Source organism: Aquila chrysaetos, chromosome 2 (assembly GCF_900496995.4).
Source record: "Aquila chrysaetos chrysaetos chromosome 2, bAquChr1.4, whole genome shotgun sequence".
Taxonomy (NCBI): Eukaryota; Metazoa; Chordata; class Aves; order Accipitriformes; family Accipitridae; genus Aquila; species Aquila chrysaetos.
In genome coordinates, this window is record NC_044005.1 from 79,000,359 (window position 1) to 79,023,981 (window position 23,623).

Consider the following 23,623-nt stretch of genomic DNA (forward strand, 5'->3'; position numbering starts at 1 on the left):
GCTGGAATTGATAGTACCCTCTCAGTAAATATTAATTAATGATTTTGTATTAAACTTACTTTTTTGGTTACCAGCATTGAGGTCCAGAAAGTTTGGAACCAAAATGCTGAAGTCTGTGTGCTTAAAAGTTAGGCACATAAATTAAAAAGGCAAAAAATATATTTTTGGCAGCTGAAATATTCCCATGGGTATAATCCTGCACTGAACTGAACTGATGCAGCATGCTGAAGTTTAAACTATAATGTGATGTCATTGTGAGAAAGGTCTTCCTTTCAGCTTTGAAAAAAACTTCATTACAGGGTGTTTTTTCTGATTATTGGCAGACTGTCCTTTAACTATTTTAGCACAGAACCTAGAAGTTTCATTTACTTTCCCTTAATATAATTCATTATTTACAATTTATTTGTTTATTTTCAGGCTGTTAGTGTTCAAGAACATTGTTTCATCCATTTTTAAAGGAAACAGAGTAGGGTCTAAAGATACAGCTATGCATCTTCAGGTATGCATCTGAATATTCATCACCTAATGTCATATAAGAGTCTTTTCCCCTTTCTGTACATTCAGCATTTTATGAAGGAGATTGCTAAAGCAATGCAAAATAATTTTCCACTTTGTCATCAGTGAAATTAATTAGTAGTCTCCATCTAGATGGTGATAATTTAGTAATAAATAAACAGTTTCTGCAGAGACAAAGGAAATCATATATTCCCTTCGTTTATAATAGAAAAGAGGAAAAGTAATTGGTATACATTTTGTCAAGGAAGATTAAGGATATATATTAAGGAAAACTTTTCAACTGTAAAGGGAATGATCTACCATAGTTTACCTGAAGAGATTATGCAGTCTTCCATATTGGAAGACTTAATAACAGTCAAGAAAAACAAAATGCTGGAATAACGCAAGTATAGCTGATTCTGATGGGACAGAAGCTTGGTCTGGATGATCTCATGAATTTCCTTTCAGTTCTATAATTCTGTAACAGGTCCCTGCAAATATTCTGAAACCAAAGAAAAGCCTCCTATGATTTACCCCAATCAGAAACATCAAAGTTTAAGGAGTGTCGTGAAGCTGAACTTTTACCTTCCTGCATTTATCCACTGTCATGGTGTGCAATTTTCTGCACCAAGTTTCTGCAGATACTGTGCCTCAATCTGCCTCTGTGCACTCAGCTGAAATCACTGCAACCCTGTGCTTTAAGGAACTTATTCTAAATTTACACTGACGAAAAGAAAAATGAGGATTGTTTCACTGTGTACAAACAGTTGTCCCACTGTCATATACTTCTAAGTTTTCTTAGGCAAAATACTCCTCAAAACAGTGATTTGCCTTTAGAGAAAAGGAGCCAGCTTAATCACACAGAATCCTGTGCTGTTCTAGACATTCGTCTCAGGCAAACTGAATCTCTGCACAGACGCCAGAGAAATTGTATGTGCTCTACTATATGTGATGAGGTGCATTGGAGAATCATTGAAAAAAATCATCTAGTATCTGTGGAAATCTAACATGGTTTTAGACGGAGGATGTGAACAGCTCAGAGGGGTGCTTGGTTCTTTCTGTACCCTCTTTCTGTACCCTCTTTCACAAGAAGACTCCTATTATTTTGTTCAAGAGATTTTTGTTTTGCCACTTTAACCCATTCCATAATTTTCTTTTTTTATCATCATCATCAATATTGTCACTTATTCTAGTCCTTGAGATGTAACCACCAAATTGGTGACAGAGAAAGTCATTGTAAAATTTCATTATTTTGATTTCTGCGTGGATTCAACAAAATATCTTAATGGATATTTTGAATAGATAAGACTGCTCTTCAGTAGAGTAACAAATGGCTCTAGGGATGAGAAATGAATAATCATTAAACCGATCACTTCTTTTAGGGTTGTGTTTTTTTTCTTCTTATACTTATCACTGTGTTTGTTGACAAGGATTTCTATTATTCTTTTATTAAGTACTGCTATTAAATGCTCCAATTATCTGTGATTAAATACTGCTCACGTTGGCATGCTGTGTGAGAGATCTTGTTGTTGTTATTGTTGTTTCCTTTTTTAACCAGAGGGCATGTCTTCAAGATTCGTGTTATCTATGTATAATGCAACATGACAAGAGCAAGAGCTGAGAGGAAAAAGAGAATGACGACTCCGAGAGGCTTGTTTTCCTCCTATGACAGACATAACATTGCTTGAGGTAAAGTCTCCTGGCTCTCCATACTGACTGAATGGCTGAGGCTGAGGGTCACAAAGGGACATACTACAAATGAGTTGTCTTTCTTTTTTTATAGTACATGGTCATCCTGGTAAGTATGCATCTCAAACACAAAGCTCTGATTAACTCCTTCAACTTATATGTTTATTTGATTTTAACCAATTTCTATCTTTATTTGATTTTATGTTTCTATACAGTCATTCTAGTGACACTCACTTCTGTTTGCAGGACAAACCAGAATGGTTTCTTCAAGGAAATCAGCATTATTGGGGAGCTCTAATTTCTGCAGGGGAGTACTGCAGTAAGTAATAGGCAAGAGAAAAATCCTTTGTGCCTCACATACTTAACAAATCTGAGCTTAAACATGGTGGGGGAATGCAGCAAATGGAGTAGTGGCCAAAAAAGCAGGGGAATGAGTGTGAGTGTAAAATGCTGTGACCACTTCTTTGCCACTAGCTACCTGGCCCAATTCTTGCAGTCATTCTGCAGCTGTGTTGGAGTGAAGGTTCCTGCAGTTCTGGTAGACTTTAAGGGAAAATTAGATGAATTCTTTCTTTATTGAGTTCCTGAATGGCTTTCATCCTTGTTTTCCCTCTGGCCATACCCTCCTAGTGGAGTTCACCTGTTGGCTGCAGCATCGGTTGGTTTGGAATATCAATGTGATCAGGGGGCACTCAGCTGCTCACTGCTGCAGCAGACACAGCAGCAGCAAAAACCATAGGAGCACATTTCATGTAACACACGGACTACTCTTTGGCAAACCAGACATGGAAAGATGATTATGGATGCTGAGATGGTAGTGGGGACTTTTCTTCGAATTTAACAAGTGGGATTGGTTGGCTATTAAAAAGCAGATATTTGAAAGCAGAAAGGAAGAAAAGCAACTTATCCAGTTGAATTAAGTTGTGATGTGCTTATGCAGAATAGGAGGTTTTCTCCCACTGTATAGCATCTCTAAGACTGAGGCGGATGTGTATGTTGGCGAGACCAGGCACTGTAATTTCATGAACAGCAAAGGTACCACCGTAGCTTTAAACACATTTCACTCTCCTGATCCTACGCTGCTCATTTCTGCTGCCTATCGTAATAGAGACAGTTATGAAAAAAGCAGCCATTCACTTGGGAGGGAGCAGTTGGTTTCTAGCTTACATATTTCATATGAGTGGCTGAAGTATTGGGTTATTTCCTCTCTTTGGCAAAGTGCATATTTATTTGCAGAGAGCGAAGCAGATCTGTTAGGAGACTAAGAAAGCCATACTGACTCTATAACATGGTGTTAAAAGCACTCAAACCCCCACATTTCAGTCCATGCAATGAGTTTGGCAGGGCAGGGCAGAGCAGGCAGAACTTTCTCACAAGCAAATGAGTGGCCTCACCATCAAGCAAACAGAAGTCATCAGCTTTTTTCTGAACTTTTTATCTTCTCCCATGCAACATGGGAAAATGTTAGTGAGGCAGGAGAAAACTGTCGCTTGCCACAATCTCTTGATCAGTTGGTTTCTGATGAGAGAAAACAGTTTGCCATCCTCCTGTCAAGATACAGAGGTGACAAAACAGAGCTGACTCCTGCAGATTCTGGGCTTGCAAGGGAGACAAGGCGAAGAAAGCAGAACATTTACTGATATAACTCCCCTGCTTATCAAAGGCTGCGAAGGTGAGGATGAAGAGCAGGCATATACCAATATAAGGACAGACTGAGGCAGAACAAAAATGTTGTTATTGAGGCCTGTACATTCAAATCTACAAAACTAAGGCTGGCTGCTTTGCTCTGCAGCTATATAAAAAGAAATGAAGCACTAAACTAGCAAAAAAAGGAGCAGTAAACTTTTAGGAGGAAGCCTTTCATTCCCCAGACTACAGCAGTCATTTCAGTGAGGAGTACATGGACAGGCTGATACGCTGCCCTTGTAATATAATTTGGAAAAACAAAATCATCTCTAATGAGCTGCAGCTGAGCAAATCATTATTCACCTCAGAGTTCTTTTTATCAAATTATATTTTAGCCAAGCACTTGCAAAATTGTGAATAACGCTGCTGTGGAAAAAGGGGAAACAGAATTATAGTATGAACTAGAAGCAGCAGAAATGCATTTTTATGGCTATATTATCAGTTTGATATGCAAAGATTCACCTGCATAAGTTCCCATACTCCTTCATAAGTGCTAATATCTTGACACCAGTGTGATATTTCATATGCAGATTTTTCCTTCCTAACTCTAAAGAATTAAGAGGTTTTTGGTTTTCCAACTTCCTCTTTCTGATAGAAAAGCAGCCCAGTTTGCAGGAATGCATGTTTGATTTAGGGGTTATATCATTCAAATTGGCACAAATTAGTACCTTATTTTTATTGAAGTAACTAAACGTAGAAGTTCATCATCCAGGTTTGAAAACTGTGCTACATAGGTTTAGAAAATGGGCTGGTTTAGTAAAGATTTTCTGATAATACTGGAGATGACCTTCAGAAGCAATGTGTCTTGATGACAGGTTTTAGTCTTCCTCATTATTTATGAGCGTAGTACAGACCTCTTCCAAACTAGTGTCCAAAAGCCATTTAGAGGAATTCTCACTTTAGGCAAAAGGGCTATTGCAGTATGTGGTGAGGCAGTGATATATTACTAATATTTTTTAAGCAGATTCCTCACAAAATTATCTTTTTTTTCTGATTCAATAAATCCTATCACTTAGAATACATACATAACAGAGTAGAAAATAGAAATAGCCCTCTATAGGCAATTATTTTCTCCATTTACACATATTCCATGGTAAGATCTTACTCATTAATGGTTTTCATTAAAAATGGTCATACAGGCTTCAGATATTCATTTCATAAAGATCTCGTAAGCTATGAAAACTCATTGCTCTTCCATACTAAACTATTTTAATCGCAGTTTCATTTTCTGCATTAACTCCGATTCAAGTCATTTGTTTCTTGGTTTTTGGGGGGTTGAGGGAGGGGATGAGTGGTTTCTTTGTTAGGTTTGGGTTTTTGTTTGGTTTTGTTTATTTTTGTTTTTTTTTCTAATTTAGGTGGCTATCATCCATAGAATGGATTAAGAATAGATGAAGTAGTCTTTAGCTATGTCTCTCAGAAACAGTTGCTCATACCAAGAATGATGTAGGATGTTCCCAATGCTAGGGTCTTGCTGCTTAGTCATCTTGCTTGTAGTGGACCAAATTTGATAGGCTTCAGGAGAGTATGAAAATGAAATTAACTCTTATTTGAGGCATTTCAGTGACTCTTTTCTTCTCAGATACCACCTGAGGTAGGCCTGTGGGCTCCTAATCACTGATGCTATTCTTGGTCCTGCAGTCACTCACATCCAATCATAGTACAAATAGTTGAATTTCTTATACTCAGGAAAGATTTTACCCTGTTTATCCAAATGAACAACGTAAAAAAAAAAAAAAAATCATATCATCAAAGCAGAGTACGACATTTCTCGGCTGATCCTAACCACTTCAGGTGTGCTGGCTGAAACTTGCAAGAACATGAGAATTGAAAATTGAAAAAAAAAAAAGAAAAGCCTCAGAGAATGCATTCTCCATTGCATTACTTTTTACAGCGAAGAGATCTTCCTATGAGAGGTACACTAGTTCAAGAAAAGGTCATGCAGGAAATCATGCTAATTTATCATGACAGTCCCTTTCTAGACTTAACACTTAGAAAGCAATAAAGACCAAACCAGTAATCAGATATCGCCTTATATACCAAACAATAGTTGCAGCAAGAACAATTAATAGCTTACTAACATACACGTGAAATCCTAGAAATGAAATAAATGCCAAAGACTAAATTTGAAGTTTGGTCTGTCTCAAACTATCAATTGCACAGCCCAGTTGACTAGATTCTGACATCCAAAATACATACATGCAGTATGTCTTTTGCTTTAATATCTTTGCGCCACAAGATTCAGTTTGCAATCTCTCATGGTAATGCTAAACCTAACTTGACAGTGTATTCAGTCAGTGGAGTTGTGTAATGTCTGATCTACTTATAAAATTTCAAGTGTGCAGAATAATACTTTAGAATATTTTAGAGATATATTTCTTTTATGAAAATATATCTCAGAAAATACTAGTCCAAATTAACCAAGTGCTAGCTCAAGTAAACAATTTTAGGTAAAATAATTAGGCAGACCATTTTCTGCTTCCAGATCAAAAGAAGATCATAAGCAATGAGGAGAATACTTCATAATATTATGCAGTCTACGTTTGGGTCATTAGATCATCATCTAATCTGCCTTTCTATATATAACAGTCCACTAAGCTACGAACAGATACTCTTTAAAAAGATTAAAATATGCTAGTTAGGCCAAAGGAGTTCAGTTTTCAGAAAATGAAACTATTTGCCAAAGGTAGAAAGAGAGAATAGGCTTTAACAAGGTCCATAACTTCTGCTATAGTAGTAATTGATTTGGTAAAATTTTCTGAAAACCCAAACCATGTGTACCCCACAGAGGGGGAAAACAACTCCAAATTCTGAGAATATAATCTGGAATTAGAAAAGCAGGGAAATCCCTCCCGGTTATCTAAAATCTGGTGATCAGTATGTGACCAAGAACTATCCAGAAGGAACTGAAGAAAGGATATCCCCTGCCACTAGATCTTATTCAACCTTATGACTTTACTTCATCTCCATCCGCAATAAAACAGACACTTGGAAGACTTTCTTTGTTGTAATCTCCTCTTTCTTAAGAACACATTTAACAAATTGTGCATCATTGGGCAAAATACTCCTTCTTAGCTGCAAAGGTGACTGATAGCAGTCCTGAAACACTGTGCTTGACAAAGAGCATTTTCTTAATGCAAAGCTGCAGGTACTGCAAACATACTAGGGCAATACAAGAAATCCAGAACAAAAACTGATATATAACCTGTGTTGTTTCTTTTTCTGTGCATCAAGTTATTGCTTGATCCTCTAGGTCACGATTCCAAAAGGCAAAGCATACCTATTTATCACGTTGCATTTTCCACTTATAGTGCATTAGTAAGAATAATCCTAATTAGGTTCTTTAAGTATTATTCTTAGAGCTAACCAAATAATTTCTCAAGGGTTTATTTCATGGATTTTGTCATTTTTGTCCCTTAATTTGTTCAGTGAATAATTTTTCATATTAGTCAACCAGCTGTATAAGCTGGTCAAACAGTGTTTGTTGAATTCATTTGATGACTGATTTGTACCAAATGTTGCATAAATTATTCATGACTAATTAGTTTTTGTTATTCAAAGAGATGTAATTACCATCCCTAGTTTTAAAAGGGACCTGTATTCCATAGTGTGCCAGGTAAAATAAACTAACGAAAGTACAGGCTGTACATTTGTGGCATAGCTGAAGTGCATCATCCTCTTAACTGCTTTTACTCAAGCACCTACACATGAATGATGTAGGGCACTGTGCCCTCAAAAGATGTAAGCTGACTGCTAATCTCCACTCCACAAACCAAACCATTCCCCTTCACTGTTTCATCATGTTCTAGTGTATGGTCTCTTCAGAGGCCATGTAGTTATATTTTTACCATGCCAGGGATTTTTTTTGTGCTGTCATATGGGAGGTATGAACATTAGGAAGGAAAGTGGCTAGGCACGAATTCAGAAGACCAGAGATAAATTTCCTGCTTAATTGGTCTCACTCTGTTCCCCATCAACAAAAAATAGAGATGTAGTAGAGCCTGATCTCAAGCATACGTTGAGCAGATATATTAATTAAAAATTGTGAATTACTCTGAAACTGAATAGAATATTAAGTACAATATTGATATATGTATCAAAAAGTGGTCTACTTTTCTAGACAATTCCATTTAACCAATGGAAAACCCTGCTTTCTTCTGAGGTGCCAGGACCCTGCATCTGAAGTGCCAGTATGTGCCTATCCTAAGTAGAGGCAGTAACTCTGCCTGGCACATTCTGTAAGTGGCTGGAAAAAGAGCTAAATTATTCATGGTGCTGGGGGTTATGATCAAAGTATATTATCTTTAGCATTACGAGTGTATTTTTAACTTTACTGACTCTTCACCTTTTGCAAATAGACTTCCAAATGGATTTTGAGATGAAAAGATAGTGCCATTTTAGCATGATTTACATAGCTACCATATTGGTCTCCATACAAGTCTAGAGTCAAGCTGAAGAACATGCAGCACTAGCTGGGTTTCTGCTACTTTAATACTGCTTATTAAGGGTTGCAATTTGTCCCATGTCACTTCAGGTGAGTAATAGAGAAAACTGTAAAAATACAAGAGGTTTTGTGCATGAGGCAGTGAACCTACTCTAGCTACATATAGTAAGGAAACAGTCTTCAGGGGTCAATCACGTGTGGTTATGTGGTAAAATTCTACACTATCTATAGCATAGAATTCTGGCTTAATGTGGCCATCTGCTGAAAACCTGTGTTAAAGTTTGTAGGAAAATGTTACCTCTAGGAAGAAAGTAAAAATCATACTGATATTAGAGTGGAAGTCTATGAATTAAATTTTCAGGATTTCTGCCTTGTATGAATTTCCAATTTTCTGCAGTCATGTGAGTCACAGAGTCACAGGATCATGGAATGGTTGAAGTTGGGAAGGACCTCTGGAGGTCACCAGGTCCAACCCCCCAGCTCAAACAGGGTGTCCTAGTTTCAGCTGGGATAGAGTTAACTGTCTTCCTAGTAGCTGGTACGGTGCTATGTTTTGAGTTCAGTATGGGAAGAATGTTGATAACACCGATGTTTTCAGTTGCTGCTAGTAGTGTTTAGACTAATGTCAAGGATTTTTCAGGTTCTCATGCCCAGCCAGCGAGAAAGCTGGAGGGGCACAAGAAGTTGGCACAGGACACAGCCAGGGCAGCTGACCCAAACTGGCCAACAGGGTATTCCATACCATGGGACGTCCCATCCAGTATAGGAACTGGGAAGTGGGGGCGGGGAATCGCTGCTCAGGGACTAGCTGGGTGCCGTGCGGCGGGTGGTGAGCAATTGCACTGCACATCATTTGTACATTCCAATCCTTTCATTATTGCTGTTGTCATTTTATTAGTGTTATCATTATCATTATTCGTTTCTTCTTTTCTGTTCTATTAAACTGTTCTTATCTCAACCCGTGGATTTGCTTCTTTTCCTGATTTTCTCCCCCATCCCACTGGGGGGGGGGGGGAGTGAGTGAGCGGCTGCGTGGTGCTTAGTTGCTGGCTGGGGTTAAACCACGACACAGGGCCACCTACAGCCAGTTGCCCAGGACCATGTCCAGGTGGGTTCTGAATATCTCCCAGGATGGAGACTCCACAACCTCCCTGGGGAACCTGTGCCAGTTCTCGGTCACCCTCACAGTGAAAAAGCGTTTTCTGATGTTCAGACGGCACCTCCTGTGTTTCAGTGTGTGCCCACTGCCTCTGGGCCTGTCACTGGGCACCACTGAGAAGAGCCTGGCTCTGTCCTCCTTGCACCCTCCCTTCGGGCATTTATACACATTGATGAGATCTCCCCTGAGCATTCTCTTCTCCAGGCTGAACAGTGCCAGCTCTCTCAGCCTTTTGTCACGGGAGGAATGCTCCAGTCCCTTCATCATAGTGGCCCTTTGCTGGACGTGCGCCAGTAACACCACATCCCTCTCGTACTGGGGAGCCCAGAATTGGACGCAGTACTCCAGGTGTGGCCTCACTGATGGACACATGCAGCCCTGACCTTCTCTACTCACAGTCCAAGCTGCCCAAATGTAAGATGTTTTTACTATATAAACAGTAAATACAGGTAAATAAAATAGCCACGGGAATTGTCTAGCCCTGAGGCCGATGAGCACAGACAGCTTGTATCCCTCAAGCTAAACTCTCCTTCCCTCCTCCGTCCCAGAAAACGATGGTTTTATTGCCTGCTGGGAACGGTCTGTCTGACATGCTATCCTCTAAAGGATGCTAGGCATTGTTTGGGAGAGTGCTCACTGGTATGGTCTTAAATTACGTCAGGGAGTACGCTAACAGGTAAAAAGTGTAGATGACTGCAAGGACAATATTTAAGCTTGGGCAGTCACCCCGTTTAGTTTGTTACGGTATAACCGTAAGCTTCCAGTCCAGAATCTGTGTAGCCAGGTTAGCAGGGTCTGTGGCCAAGGCAGTATTCTCTGGCTCCCAGCATATGAAATGCTTTTCTTTAGAGAGTATTTGCTTGGGCACAGCACCATGTGAATTCAACTACATGAGTTCTGGGCTGGTTCTGGATCATATGTGGCTTGTTTGGAGGGCAAAGAGACAGGGACCTATTCCTCCAGGCAGGCATGCTTTAATGTATTAAGTATTGTATGTATATTTATGTATATCAACTGCTTTAAATCAACTTCAGAAATATCATTTTTGAAGACTATACACCTACTTTTGTTTTATATACTTCAGGTAAGAAATGAACGGGATGCAGCTCACACTCAGATTTTATGGGAACATTCACAGTACTGAGTGACATCCCCCACTACTCCAGGTCTAAGTTGGTAAAATAACATTATTGGTAAGTTAAGCACACTAAGGCATCTCATAAATGCTTTCATAAGCACACATATTTATTATAGCAACACCGCCTGTCAGCAACTTCCTTATAAAGCCCTATTTTCAGGGATTTATAGAGCTGACATATGTATCGTGGGGGGACAAGCCTACATTTGCAGGGTGATGACCTTAGAGGTCTTTACCTCTATTTTCTATGATTCTTTAAATATGCTATGTTGTTCACTTTGAGAAGCAGTAAGATGTAAGACAATCTGATTTTCTTTGTAAGCAGCTCCCAAGCGTAAAATAAATCCACTTTTCTCCTTTAATTTGTGTGCATATAAACTAGACTGAAATTTTGTACAGCAATAAGACGATGTTTAGATGATTGTGTAATTTTAAAGAAGCTTTAGCTATTTTTAAATGTTCTTTGGCAAAAGATTATTTCACAGTGTGGTCTAATCATATTTAATATTTTGAAAAAGGAAATACAGAAGAATAGATAAATCTGATCTGGGTTAGAAGTGCCTTCTTTTGTCCAACAATGACCCCTTCCTGCCAGGCAGACTTGCAGCTCTTCAAAAAATATCAGTGCCTCACCAAAAGTTAGCCAGGTAAGTCAAACCACTGAATAACATGAAAGAGCATTTCCCACTGTTTGAGTTGCTTATGAATGACTTCTAGTAATAACATAAAAAGAAAAAGGCTGAATATCACTACAGAATCAGTGGCATGAGAATCAATGCTATGAATAAATGTTGATAAGAAATGTAAAAAGGTAAAAGCGGAAGAAAAAAACTCTAAAGGGATGGTCTTCTGGTCAGGCAGGTCAAGATGAATAAATCCTTTAAACTATTTCAAAATCCTCTAAATATTTCTGAAGATTGTAATACTTAAATGCAAAATTAGCAAGTAAAAGAGAAGTAGTTTGCTTTGCTTTGAAATATCTCAATGTTTTCAATCACAAAATGTGAATTTTTTGTTCTGCAATATGACATTATTAGTATTCAAAACTGTATATATATATTACCTACAGTCATTGCCTTCATTGTGCCATTTACCAAAATAAAGATGCTAAGCAAATGAAATACAAATGTGTAGCTGTCCATGCCCATAAAGTATGCTTAGACATACTATATGCAGCTGTTGCAAAAGAATAAAATATCAAAAATATAAAATGCAAAACAGTTACAGCCAACTTAATGTTGCTCTTTCCAGCATGAACACTAAAGGGATAGAGCAACCTGCAGACAGCTATATAAAATAGGAAAGTTACTCTGCAGTGGGGAAAATTGCTTTGACACTTTATTCTGTGTTATTTTAAGAATAATGTTTGCTTTGGCTTACCCTGAAACTGAATCCCAGGCCTCAATTAAGTTGGAATCTAATGAAACAGAAATGCAGCTCAAGGGAATTAATCAAAATCTCCTCTAAGTGGCAAGCCAGATTTGAGGAATGACAGCCAGGCTACTACTTTTCAAGCCAGCAAGATTTTTAAACATGCTGCAGAAGTGTTGCACTCAGTTGAGAGGTTGGGAAGTTATGAAGCACACGGCTGTATTAGTGCCCCTCTGCTGAATGATTAATGGAGCAGTGGCCTTTGGAAAAGGAGGCAGAGTAATAAGAATGTCAGTAAAATATATCATGCAGGCAAAAACCATTGTCCATGAGAGTCTTCAAAGGAGCTCTTCTCACAATAGTATTAACCTGGCTGAATGCTTCAGCTATGGAAATAGAATGTAATCAATATACCTAGCATATACCATTGCAGTATATTTACAGTGCAATATATACAATGTATTACATCTATGCATATAAACATACTTAGGCAGTAGATAAATGTATAATGCATATGCTTTGCAAAGAAACTTTTTGTTAAGCATACTGAAAAAACCACAATATTTCTTCATCTAGAGTTACTTTACTTTTTCCAAGACACTGCAATAGCTTTACCCTATAATCATTTCCTATTGTTACATTTGAAGGTGAAGTTCTAAATTTGATAGCAAAAAGAAATATCGTTTCTGACTTCCTAGTGTGCAATTAAAGAATTCAAGGTATTACAAAATTACTCAGCAGGTCACTCTGACAGTAAATCTCATTTATCCACACCTCATTTTCTAATAAACCACAATATGTCTTACCTCTGACCCCTATAAAAATTTCACACAGTGGACAAGAAAAAAGGGAATCTGATTAATTTTTCCATTTCTACAATAAGACAAAGCTTCTTTCACTCAAACACCAGCAATAAACAAGATCAGAATAATAGCCATTAATATAAATTATTCTTTCTTAGGTCTATTTTCCTCCTGGCATTTATCAGAAATCTGACTTGAGAGTAAATAAGTAAGGTTTTTTCACACCAATGATTAGTAATGAATAAACAGAGCAAGTACTAAAGCTGGCTTTGCACCTACTGAATGCTGCAAGTGTCTGTACTCATTTGATATGCATCTAGCAAAGCTTGGATGTTCCCAGAAGGCCACTCCATGAACACTGAGAGAGCAGCGTCTGCTAGTGGTGCCTGTAAGTCACAAAGAGAGAAAATATTTATATAAGTGAAAGCAATTGGGAAGAATGAACCTTATTTAAACTACGTTCTATGCTATTTTAAAAGCACACAGAGAAACAATTTCGTGCAATGATCATCAGTATATAGAGAGTAGTATAAGATTCTGAAACACATTTCAGTGTTCGCTTGGTGGGTGTTTAGCAGTGTTTTCTTAAGTAAAAAGATTTTTATGTTTTGCTTCATTTTCATCACTTTGCCTGATAGGTCCCATCAGATTGATTTCTTCTCAGCTTTTTCTCTCTGGCTATAATGCATATATGTATGTGTATACATATATATATACACCACAGACCCAGGCATATATGTAAGCTATAAAAGACAGTAGTATATGTACATGTGTATACTATATGTGTGTATATGCATATGTAAATACGTGGGGTTTATATAGATATACTCACATATGCGCATACAGACACATGCATACGAGTCTAGTAATGATTATGTCTAGAACACAATGCAAAAGATTTCTCCCCTTTTTTATTATCATAGAATTTCAAAGTAATACTGTACCCGTGGCATTGAGAGGACATCGATTGAATGCCATGTCCCCAGCTGGGGTCCTTTTCCACACCATTGACATCAAATAGTCTTCAGGACATATTTCATAAGGTGCTGCCATTTAGAAATGAGAATTTAAATAGAAACATTAGTGTAAAACAGATATTTTATATCAGAAAAGTTTAGTCTTCAATCTTGTCCTAATTTTTCCTGAGATCTATATGTTAACATAATTTGGTTTAATTCTAAGGTTGAAGTACAAAACCGCAAAAATGCAAAACCTGTAACTTTTGTATATCTGTCTTTGGGGTGGTATTTATTTCATATAATCTGTGCCTTTATTCTCTCCAGCAAACAAACACTCTTTAGGTTGTAGCTGCAATGTTAATACGTTTGAATCTTTTCTTTTTGCTCTATTTTGATCAATAACATTAAGCATCTATCAGAAGATGATGATACTTAAAATGTTATAAGCTCTGATGCTTATCTTACACTAAAATTTTTAAATATTTTTCTAAAACTTAAACTGTATGTGAAAGAATCAGTTCTGAAACCGCAGTTGAAACATAAAATGTGCTAAAGGTATTGAATGAGAGCTGTATATTCTGAAGACCAAAAAGCAGGTTATTTCTTTGAAATGTGTTTCAGTACAAGTTGGTAATTAAGCAAGTATAGTCAATAACGTGGGACTGGGTGGCTATAAAACAAAATGGCCTTTTACTGGTTATTGCAATACCATTTAAAGGGAAAAAAATTTTTCACAATTACGTAGTAACAGAATTGCATGGGGAAAAATAAGCTTCTGCAAATGCTTCTTGTTTTATTTTCACATGGTCGTGACTTACAGATTCCTTTTGCTCTTTGTATTTTTACTGTAGAAACCCAGTTTATGATTTTTGAGTAAATTAGATCAACACAGAGAACATCTGGCTGAAGTCGTCTCACAACTTAAAGCACTGACAAATGCTAGTTACTGAAACCTAATTCATTCCAAGTTCAGCAAAGAAAACACATGAGTTGTTTAAAGGTATTATTATATGTATTTCAGGAAAATTGTAACCCCACTGTATTACAGCAAAACAGTTATAAAACAAGAAAAAGGAAAAGAGAAAGGAAATTCTATCACTATAGCAGCTGGAGTGATAAGGCAGAAAGCAATTCGATGATTCACCCATGGTTGCATGGGAAATCTCTAGCAGAGGCAAGAACAGACCACAGATTTTGCCCATCCCATTACCTAATCCATAAAACTGACCATCTTCCCTGTTTTGTACTTCTGCTGACGGAAGAGGGAGGTGAGTAAGGGAACTGAGCAGACTTTCGCACAAAGCTGTACCCTCTCTTTGTGGAGGACAAAGAATACCTTGCAGATGGCTCAGTAATACTAATATGAATCACAGTTGGGCAGAAAAATTGCTTGCTAAATTTGCCTCACCATCAGCATCCCTGAATTGTAAATCAAGACAGTTGGTGCTGCTAAAAAACCAAGACATCCATTAATGGCAAAACCCAAAGAAAGTTGGTTATATTCATAATCTAGAATCCTAACACCGCTTCAGTCATGCCCAAAAAGTGAATGTATCAGGCCAGTGTTACGATGGGAAAAGCCAGATTTTGATAAACATAATCCATCTGGTGACATAAGCAAATGCAATTACCATCCTATTATGACCTTGTAAACAAAAGAAATGTTCTGATTTGGGGAGTGTAAATTAACATAATAAGGAGGTAATATTATAAATTACATAAATTTGCTAAAGCCTAGAGCTCTTTGAGAAGTATATTTGTCACGCAGCTGCGGCCATTTCAAACGTATAAAGTTCGCTAATCAACACTTTAGGTGTTGATTCTCAGAACTAAAACTCTTACTTCCCTCCAAATACTGAATGTTAAATGTGTTTTTTCTTCTGAAAAAAATATATACATGCATATATATGCATACTTATATACACCATATTTTCTCTTTTATGTTAGCAAGTCACAGGTAGTATCAGAGATTTCCCATCTATTTGGAAGGGTACTACTTGTGTGCTTTTGTGACACACTTTTCAGAACTCAAGATTACGTTTTAACTTTAGCTTAGTGCCAGAGATAATCTGTGCACCTCTGTGTTGTGTTCAAAGTAAAAAGGCATTCCCAAGACCCAGAGTTATCAGGAAAGAGGTGTGGGAGCAAGTCAGCGCTTGGAAGAGGTATCACTTAGCCCAGGCAAGGAAATTTTCCTGGTCCCTGGCTGATTCGATGCCTTTCAAAGCATTGTACAAATACCTTGGATCAAAGAATGCTGCACATAAAAAGCGAACCAGTTCTTCCCAAAGCTAAAGTATATCTGGCAGAGCTGACTAATCAGGCATCCACCCACATTAAAGCATCTGCGAGGCTCCAACCCATGGTGCCCATGGAGACATTACAGTCACGCTGGAGTGGTATTATATCTGAGTTAAAAAGCCTCACTGGCTCTGCTCAGGACCAGTTCAAGTATTTCTGTAACTACGGCACAATTAATTCATAACACACCCACAGACAAATGTGAGTTAGCTGTAAAAAATCATAGAGAATTGCTAAAATTTAGAACCAAACAGCAAATACTGAGGTAAATTTGCTAAAATTGGCAAATAAAAAGCAGATCTCTCTTTCACTGATGATGTGATTCAGCAATATCTTCCCACGTAGAGCATGTACTCAAATTTACCATGTTATACCCCTGTAATGACAGGCCTGATTTCATCCCACCTAAGCACAAACACTCAACAAAGTCAGTGGTCTAGAAGCACAGTCTTCCTCTGACATTACTGCTGAGAGGACATGCATCTCCAGGAGGCGATCAACCCACCTGGGACCTGAGGAAGCTCGGTACAACACACAGACACGCACAAGCAAGAGACACGCACAACCTCACAGAGTTTACGATCTACCTAGGCAACTAACAAATACGGGAGCGGGTCATGAAAGGGTGAAGCAAGTTAGCCAAGAGCACACAGTAGCTCACAAATGAAGCTAGAACTACAGTTCCTCTCTTGAATCCTAATTCAATGCCACAGGCAAAATTATCTTAATCAAAGGCAATAGAAAAAAGCTTTTGAATGTCTCGTAGAATAGTGTTGTAATCAGAAACAAAACAAACCCCAAAGGTTTAATTTTATTATTTAGTTGTTGACAATTATTTGAATCTTCCCCCTTCTCATATTCTTTCTTATGTAGCTAGTATTGCCTCTGAAGAAACCTTCTACCTTCAGTAGGAAATGATTAGCTAGTCTTCAGCAGCAGTTGTGCAGTTATCTTTCTGTTAACAAACAAGGTAGTCTATAATTGTTTTCAGTAATATTTTGGTCAAAACAATTCTGATATTATGTTTTCTACCACTGACAATAGGCTTATGAGAAAAATATTGAGGATCTGTTTTGAGTAAAATCTGGGTAAAGCGTAAATATTGGAACATGTATAGAATTATTATGGAATTAACTATTATGAAATTAAGTATTTCTGGAAATCAATGCTATATTATGGGAACCAAATATATTCTTAAAACGGTCATAAGAACATGGTCTTGTTTTTGTAAAAATAAATTTACAGGACTCTTCTCTCCTGAATAATACTGTACTTTGTTCTCCGTTCTCACATCTTTCAGCTTTTACTGACACATTTGATGAGACTTACCTTATTTCTCTTACACATTTCTCTGAAAGTTTCTGATCAGCCTGCCATGTAACTCCTTATCAGTCATGGGTTTCAATTTCTTTTGTTACCTAGCTGTCGTCTTTATTCCTATGGGACAGACCTATTGTTCGTTCATCCCGTGTAAATTTTCCACAGTGATTCCTGCGTGACTAGCTTCTTAGCAAATCTAGAAGGTTTTTTCCTTTCCCTGATTTGTTTCTAATTTTCTGAAGTTATCCTTCACAAAAGGATACTTTGAGTGCAGAGTACGAAATCCTTAACACTGCTGACCTACTAAGAGTGAAATCTAACTTTAGACACTTGGGATACAGCAAAGGAGCAATGACTGAAGCCAAAATATCTTCAGATCTTTGTTTTTCGTTCCCAGAATATTACACAGTGGAAGGAAACAACCACAGTATTAAAAGTTATAATTGTGAATAGGAATAAATCACAAAGACAGATACTCAACATTTGTCCAGAAACCAAGCTGTTTGAGAAACCAGCTTTCAGATAAAGCCTGCCTTTCTTAGTGCTGCTTATATTCAGCTTCTAGGAGTGTCTGATGTAATTCAGTCCCTGCCCGAACCACTGGAAGAGAATCACTGATCGACTATGAAGAAAATCTTGTATAACGTTCAGATAATGCAGAACTCAAACTACAAAAAGTCCAGTCAAGATTTTCAGTCAGTCAAATAAACAGCTCTGTTTGCAAAGTATCTTATTAACAGCAGCCAGCACAATAGAAAAGGATTTTATTCTCCTTTTGCTTCCACAGTTTAAAGTCAGCTATAATTTGACTTTCTGTAGCTCTATAGACCTCTGGGTGATACAAACAGGTGAAGCTTCATCCACTTTACAAATACGTTATGCAGATCTACAGAGCTGAGGATCTGGTCTTACGCTAATGGCAAAGCAATGCTAATATAAGAAAAAATTAACATTTTAGTCCCTCATGTTTCTCACTTACTTACACAGAAAAAGAAACCACTGAGAAAAATAGTTTTTCTGAACTATTTTAGGCTATGGAAGAAAAGTATACAAATCATGAAACTTGCTTATACTTTGAACGATCATCTCTGTATAGTACTTTTCAGTTTTGCTTGATGTTTATAAAATGTAAATCTGTATATAATTTTATAAAATTTTGGTAGATTATCCACTGCCTACATTTAAATCTCAGATGCTTTCGTAAATGTCAGTCTAGAAACAGACAAATTAAATCTGTTATTCATGTGTAATCTTCTGCACAAGTATAGCTTGTTAAAAGGTGCTTTAGGTTATGGTTTCTATAAGCATACTGATTCTAATCTGGAATTAATCAAGTAAATAAATATATTTACCAAATGGCAAATAAAGCTCTGTGTGCATTTGACTTGTAAATACATCTGTAAAATATTTTATTAACAGCAGGTGGCAACCTTTGAAAATTGGGCTGCAGCAGCATGGTTTTACTGTTAAATATACAAATGAAAATTATTTCAAGAATGGTTTTATAAGTAGAGGCTGGTTGATCTGAACGTCTGCTTATTGAGAAGATTCACATTAACCCCTTAGTGCTGTGCTTTTATAGAGGAAGTCTGCATTAACTATGTAAATTATAATTTGTTTAGGAATCCAATACAAATACTGCTTTATACTGCTTTTCAAATAATGAATGTTTTCTTAAAATTAAAGAGATCATTTGAGAAGTAAGTTAAATTTTGTTAACTTCTCCAGTGTAGTAATCTAACGTTATAACTACAAATAGTCCTTTTGTTGTTCTTCAAATGCAGTGAGATTCATTGTTCTACTGTACTGCAAATACCTCGAAAACTGTTCTTTGATGGCTGTCAAGGGATATGTCAAGCCTATGAAAATGTGGGCTTGATAACATAAAATTCACATCTGATATATTTCCCATTTCCTGACCCAAAGCATCCCTGCCATTTAAGTCCTTTCTGTGACTATCAGAGAACATAGCCATCGAAATGTCCAGAAGTCAAAGAGATTGCTAGATTGATTCGTGCTGCTTCCTGGCTTGCAGTTCAGAACACATAATTTCCCATGTGAATGGCTAAGACATCCTACACTACTTACACCTTATTTTGTTATCTTACACCTATCCAACAATGGATTCTTTCCTTTAGGACAATGTCTCTTTACAGATAAATACGATCAGATTCACCAGCTGTTCTTGTTTACTCATCACTTTTGAAGAAGCTCAAAAGTACAGTTTTATTAGCTTTCAGTGGAAAAGACTTAAATCTGTTAGGAGGGCAAAGTAAAAAGTGCCGCAAAGAATTGTATTTAAGCATTATATTAAAACAGGAAAGACATGCCTTTTTCATTTTAAATTACTTTCCTTTTTATAAAATGGGTCTCATTTATTCATTCATTCTCTACAGTACAGTAAGGTTCACTTTATCCCTTATCTTTACTGCACTGGAATTTACCCCAAATGTATTACAAAGATGTCTCTTGTGCACTGGATAAAAGGAATTCCATGATTTACAAAACCAGCCCTGATATTCTGAGAAACAGTGCGTCCAAAGAGAATTTCTGTAGCAAATCATTGCTGCTCCAAATAATATAGGCATAGCTAGACAATGAAATATTTTTCAGATAACTTTACTATGGTATTTTGATTTGTTTAAAACTTGATGCATTACTCATATATCCCATAGGGCTATTTTACACCTAGCTACATAAACACAACTCTGCTGAGAAAAACAGTAGTGACTTGTCTAAAGCAAGGCCAGATGTGGCTCTTTATGGCTATTGCTCTATGGCCGTTGATCTCATCTCGTAAGGATGACCATTAAAGTAACCCCTACTGTCGTGTAGACAATAACAGTGATTATATTTGCATCTCACCAGGACACCTCTGTTCACTGCACCGTCTAACTTCTTCTCCGGTTCCTTCACACTGTTGTCCAGTCAGGGCAGCACCTTGACAGATCCTTATCCGCCTCTCCCAGCCGCCGTCGCAAGATTTGGAACAGCCACTCCAGTGGCCCCACTGGTTCCACTGGCCATTTGCTGTTTGGAAAAATATAGTTACAGCGGTGACATAATGACAGTCATAAAGGAGGATATACAGGTTATTCTTTACTTGGGTAAGAGAAGAAAGCCCCCCCCCCCAGATTTAACTAACAGTGACAGAAGTGGTAGATGTAGGCATGCAGAAGCTGGGGAAGTATCTACTTGGCTCCTAAATATGGAATTGTTGTCTAAATGACTTGCATCTCAAGATAAAATAAAAAGAATTGGCGCACATTAACTTTCACTTAGCCTGAAAAACAGACACTGTCCCTTTCGGTTTTTTTTAATATACTCGTGTAGTGCTGTTGTATGGTGACGATACACATTTACAACGTGCACAAGTACCCTTTAAAAAGCTAAATAAAAACATTTTTGCACGTGATATTTTAGGAGCTTGATTCTTACACGTTCCGACAGTGCAAACGAGGCTTAAAAGTAGGTATAAATGTAACGTACCCCCCCCGGAAGGCTGCTTTTACGCTGCCGGAGGATGTCGGAGCAGTCCGAGCGTAAAAGGGAATCGGTTCGCACGCGTTCACTTTCTGGGTTTGCGAAACCCTTTGCCAAGTCTTTTAGGCCTCGGAGCTGTCTTTCTAAACCTGTTGAGCGTCCCCTACGCGGCGGTAAGCCCGGAAGGCTGATGGGCAGCCCGCCGCGCAGCCTCTCCGCACGCGTCCCTGAGCTTTTCACCTCACCGGACGACGAAGCGCGGGGGCCCCAGGCCTCCCTCTGCCCCCCCCCCCGCCCCGCAGCCCCGGGTTCCCGGCTCAGGGCGACCGGCGAGACCGGCCGCCGAGCCCCTCGCCGCCTCTGCCCCGAGGCCGGGAGCGGTGGGCCCGGCCGTCCCCGCGGGTACTCACCGGTGCACTCGGGGTTAGAGCACTCCCGGCTCTCGGCCCAGGGCCCTCGGCACTCGGAGCCGCCGTGGGCCGCCGCCGTGCACTGCCGGCTCCGCTGCTGGGTGCCGTTGGAGCAGGTCACCGAGCACTGGCTCCACGAGCTCCACTCCTGCCACTGTCCGTCCACTGCCGCGGCGGGCACAAAAGAGATGGACACAGCAGAGTTACCACCTGAGCCGGGCAGGGCCTCGCGGCCTCCGCCGGGGTTGGGGGGGCGGGTTAGGCCGGAACGCGGGCAGCCCCCGGCCGCGGGCCGGCCCGAGGACGCTCCGTTCCTCACAGCGGCCGAATACCGAAACCGCCTTCGCTTCAAATTCACTAACAGCGGTTTTCCTTTTTCTGCAAGTAGAGAACGTTTCACCTCCTCTAGTCGTACGCTGACGTTAACAAAGGATAAGTTACGATTTGGCTCGCGTACCGTACAGTGTGGCGGGCCGTACTGAAAACAAAGACTGGTCTTGTCTTTTCAGGCAAAAGCGGGGGCCAGTTTTGTATCATGTAAACTCTGGGCCCTTCGAAGTGATTTACTACAGCTGCGGCGATCGCTCAGACGGGTCAGCTTATACGATTGTTGGTGCCGACTGTGAAATTAGGTGTCTTTACTTGAACAGGAAAAGGAAAACGGGAGGTACCACTTTGCCTCACACACAGTCTCTGTTCTCTACGCTTATAATGCTGAATATACTTTTATCATCCATCCTCCCCGTAAGGTAAATGATCGCGGTTCTTCAAGATTCTTTTGAGGTAAAACGTAGGAGGACAGAAATGGCCTGCCCTCCTCCTCAGGTCTGCTTCTGTGTTTGCATATCGCATAATCTTCTCTCTGAGCTTGTCAAGCTGAATTTTTAAACAATACAGATAGGGTGACCAGTTCTGTATCTAGTATTTTGTATTAGCCTATACATTTGAGTTTGGACAAATATTCCCATGAGTAAAGGTATAGGACTGTTATTTTTAATTCCGTATATCGGAAAGCTTCTTGAGGTAAATGAAAAGATTAAAAACCAAAATAATAAAAAAACATAAATGAATTAAGTACCCATGCAAGTGAAAAATTATGTGGTCTATAATAGATAATAGGACTCGGTGGTATTTTTGAAAACAGGTAAGCATTATGAAATGTGTTATTACTGATTGTGCTAATTCAGAATCCTGTGTTCATACAGACTTCAGCAATCATCAGGTCCTCACTGCACCTGCAGTTACCCAATATAAACTCAAAATGTAGGCTGTAACACAATTTTGATTAATACTTGTCCTGGAAAACCTGGGTTTATAAGTACTATTGCTATAAAAGCACCACCACTGAAAACGAGTAACTTCACTTGGTGCACTTGCCAACCCCCGATTTCAGGATTCTTCTAAAGGAGGGCTGGAATAGCAGCTTCCTAAGTCGATGGTGTTAATAATTCAAATAGGAAGCAGAATCTTTAAGTCAGTGATTTAACATGCTGTGTCTGTATGTGTGCACCACTGTTCAGTGAAATACGGAGGTGAACTATTTTACTGTTGTCTGACAGTAACCACAGAACATTTCCAACAGTTCAAAGATACTATCTGTATCTCTAATGCCCAGGATCTCAGCAACCAGTGATTTAAAGGAAGACAGTTTCTGAGGCTTTTTCCTAAAGTTCTATATTAAATATTCTATGTAATGCCTGGTTGTGAACCACTTCTCAATGCAGATGCCTCTCAAGCTATGAAGCTGCGTCCTGATAATTTATTCAGCAGAAAATGGAAATCTTCCCAAACATGGAAGCTAGTTGCACTCATTAATCATAAAAGCTTTATGTGAAGAGGAAAACATTATGGAAATTACATTTCAGTGCACCCTCTTCAGTTTTATTCATTGCTATATAGTATTATTTAGGGTAGGAAAGATGGAGTCAATTATTATAGTGTCTTTGGAGAAAACTCATTCCGTGGCTTCTCATATATATTTTATACATCTCCTTTATCTTTAGGAGCAAATAGCATGCGAGTTTTCTATTTCAGAAATACCGTTAAAAGACTAAAGAATTCAACGTGAAGATTCACTTATAAAATTGAACATTCAAATTACAGCAAATCTTAACATTCAGCAAAGATTTAAACTGTTACTTTTAAATGTAACCAGTATATAACTTCCTCTGGTGAAAGTCATTTAGTTACAAATGACTGTTCAAAATCCAGAATTCTCAAATAACTGCTTATTTTGAGAGATTAGGTGAAGTATCTTTTGTGTTCCTTTGCAATGCTGAAGCGAACTGAATGCATTAATTTCTTCTCTGCTATTTTTATTTGGCATTTCTCTTGTTGTCAACTCTGTTTCATGCTCATATATCAT

At 38.5% G+C, this 23,623-nt stretch overlaps 1 protein-coding gene across 7 annotated transcripts in view; it reads right to left on the reverse strand.

Moving 5' to 3' along the window:
- The window catches only part of ADGRB3 (adhesion G protein-coupled receptor B3), a 464,705-nt gene that overhangs the window by 242,836 nt on the left and 198,246 nt on the right, over positions 1-23,623 (reverse strand). For all 7 annotated transcript variants that reach the window (XM_030039030.2, XM_030039041.2, XM_030039021.2 and 4 more), the window contains 4 exons: positions 21,259-21,423; positions 20,231-20,395; positions 13,730-13,831; positions 13,065-13,171 (listed from right to left, as the gene is read on the reverse strand). In XM_030039030.2, coding sequence (XP_029894890.1) covers positions 13,065-13,171; positions 13,730-13,831; positions 20,231-20,395; positions 21,259-21,423 — 539 coding nt within the window. The remainder of the gene's footprint in view (positions 1-13,064; positions 13,172-13,729; positions 13,832-20,230; positions 20,396-21,258; positions 21,424-23,623) is intronic.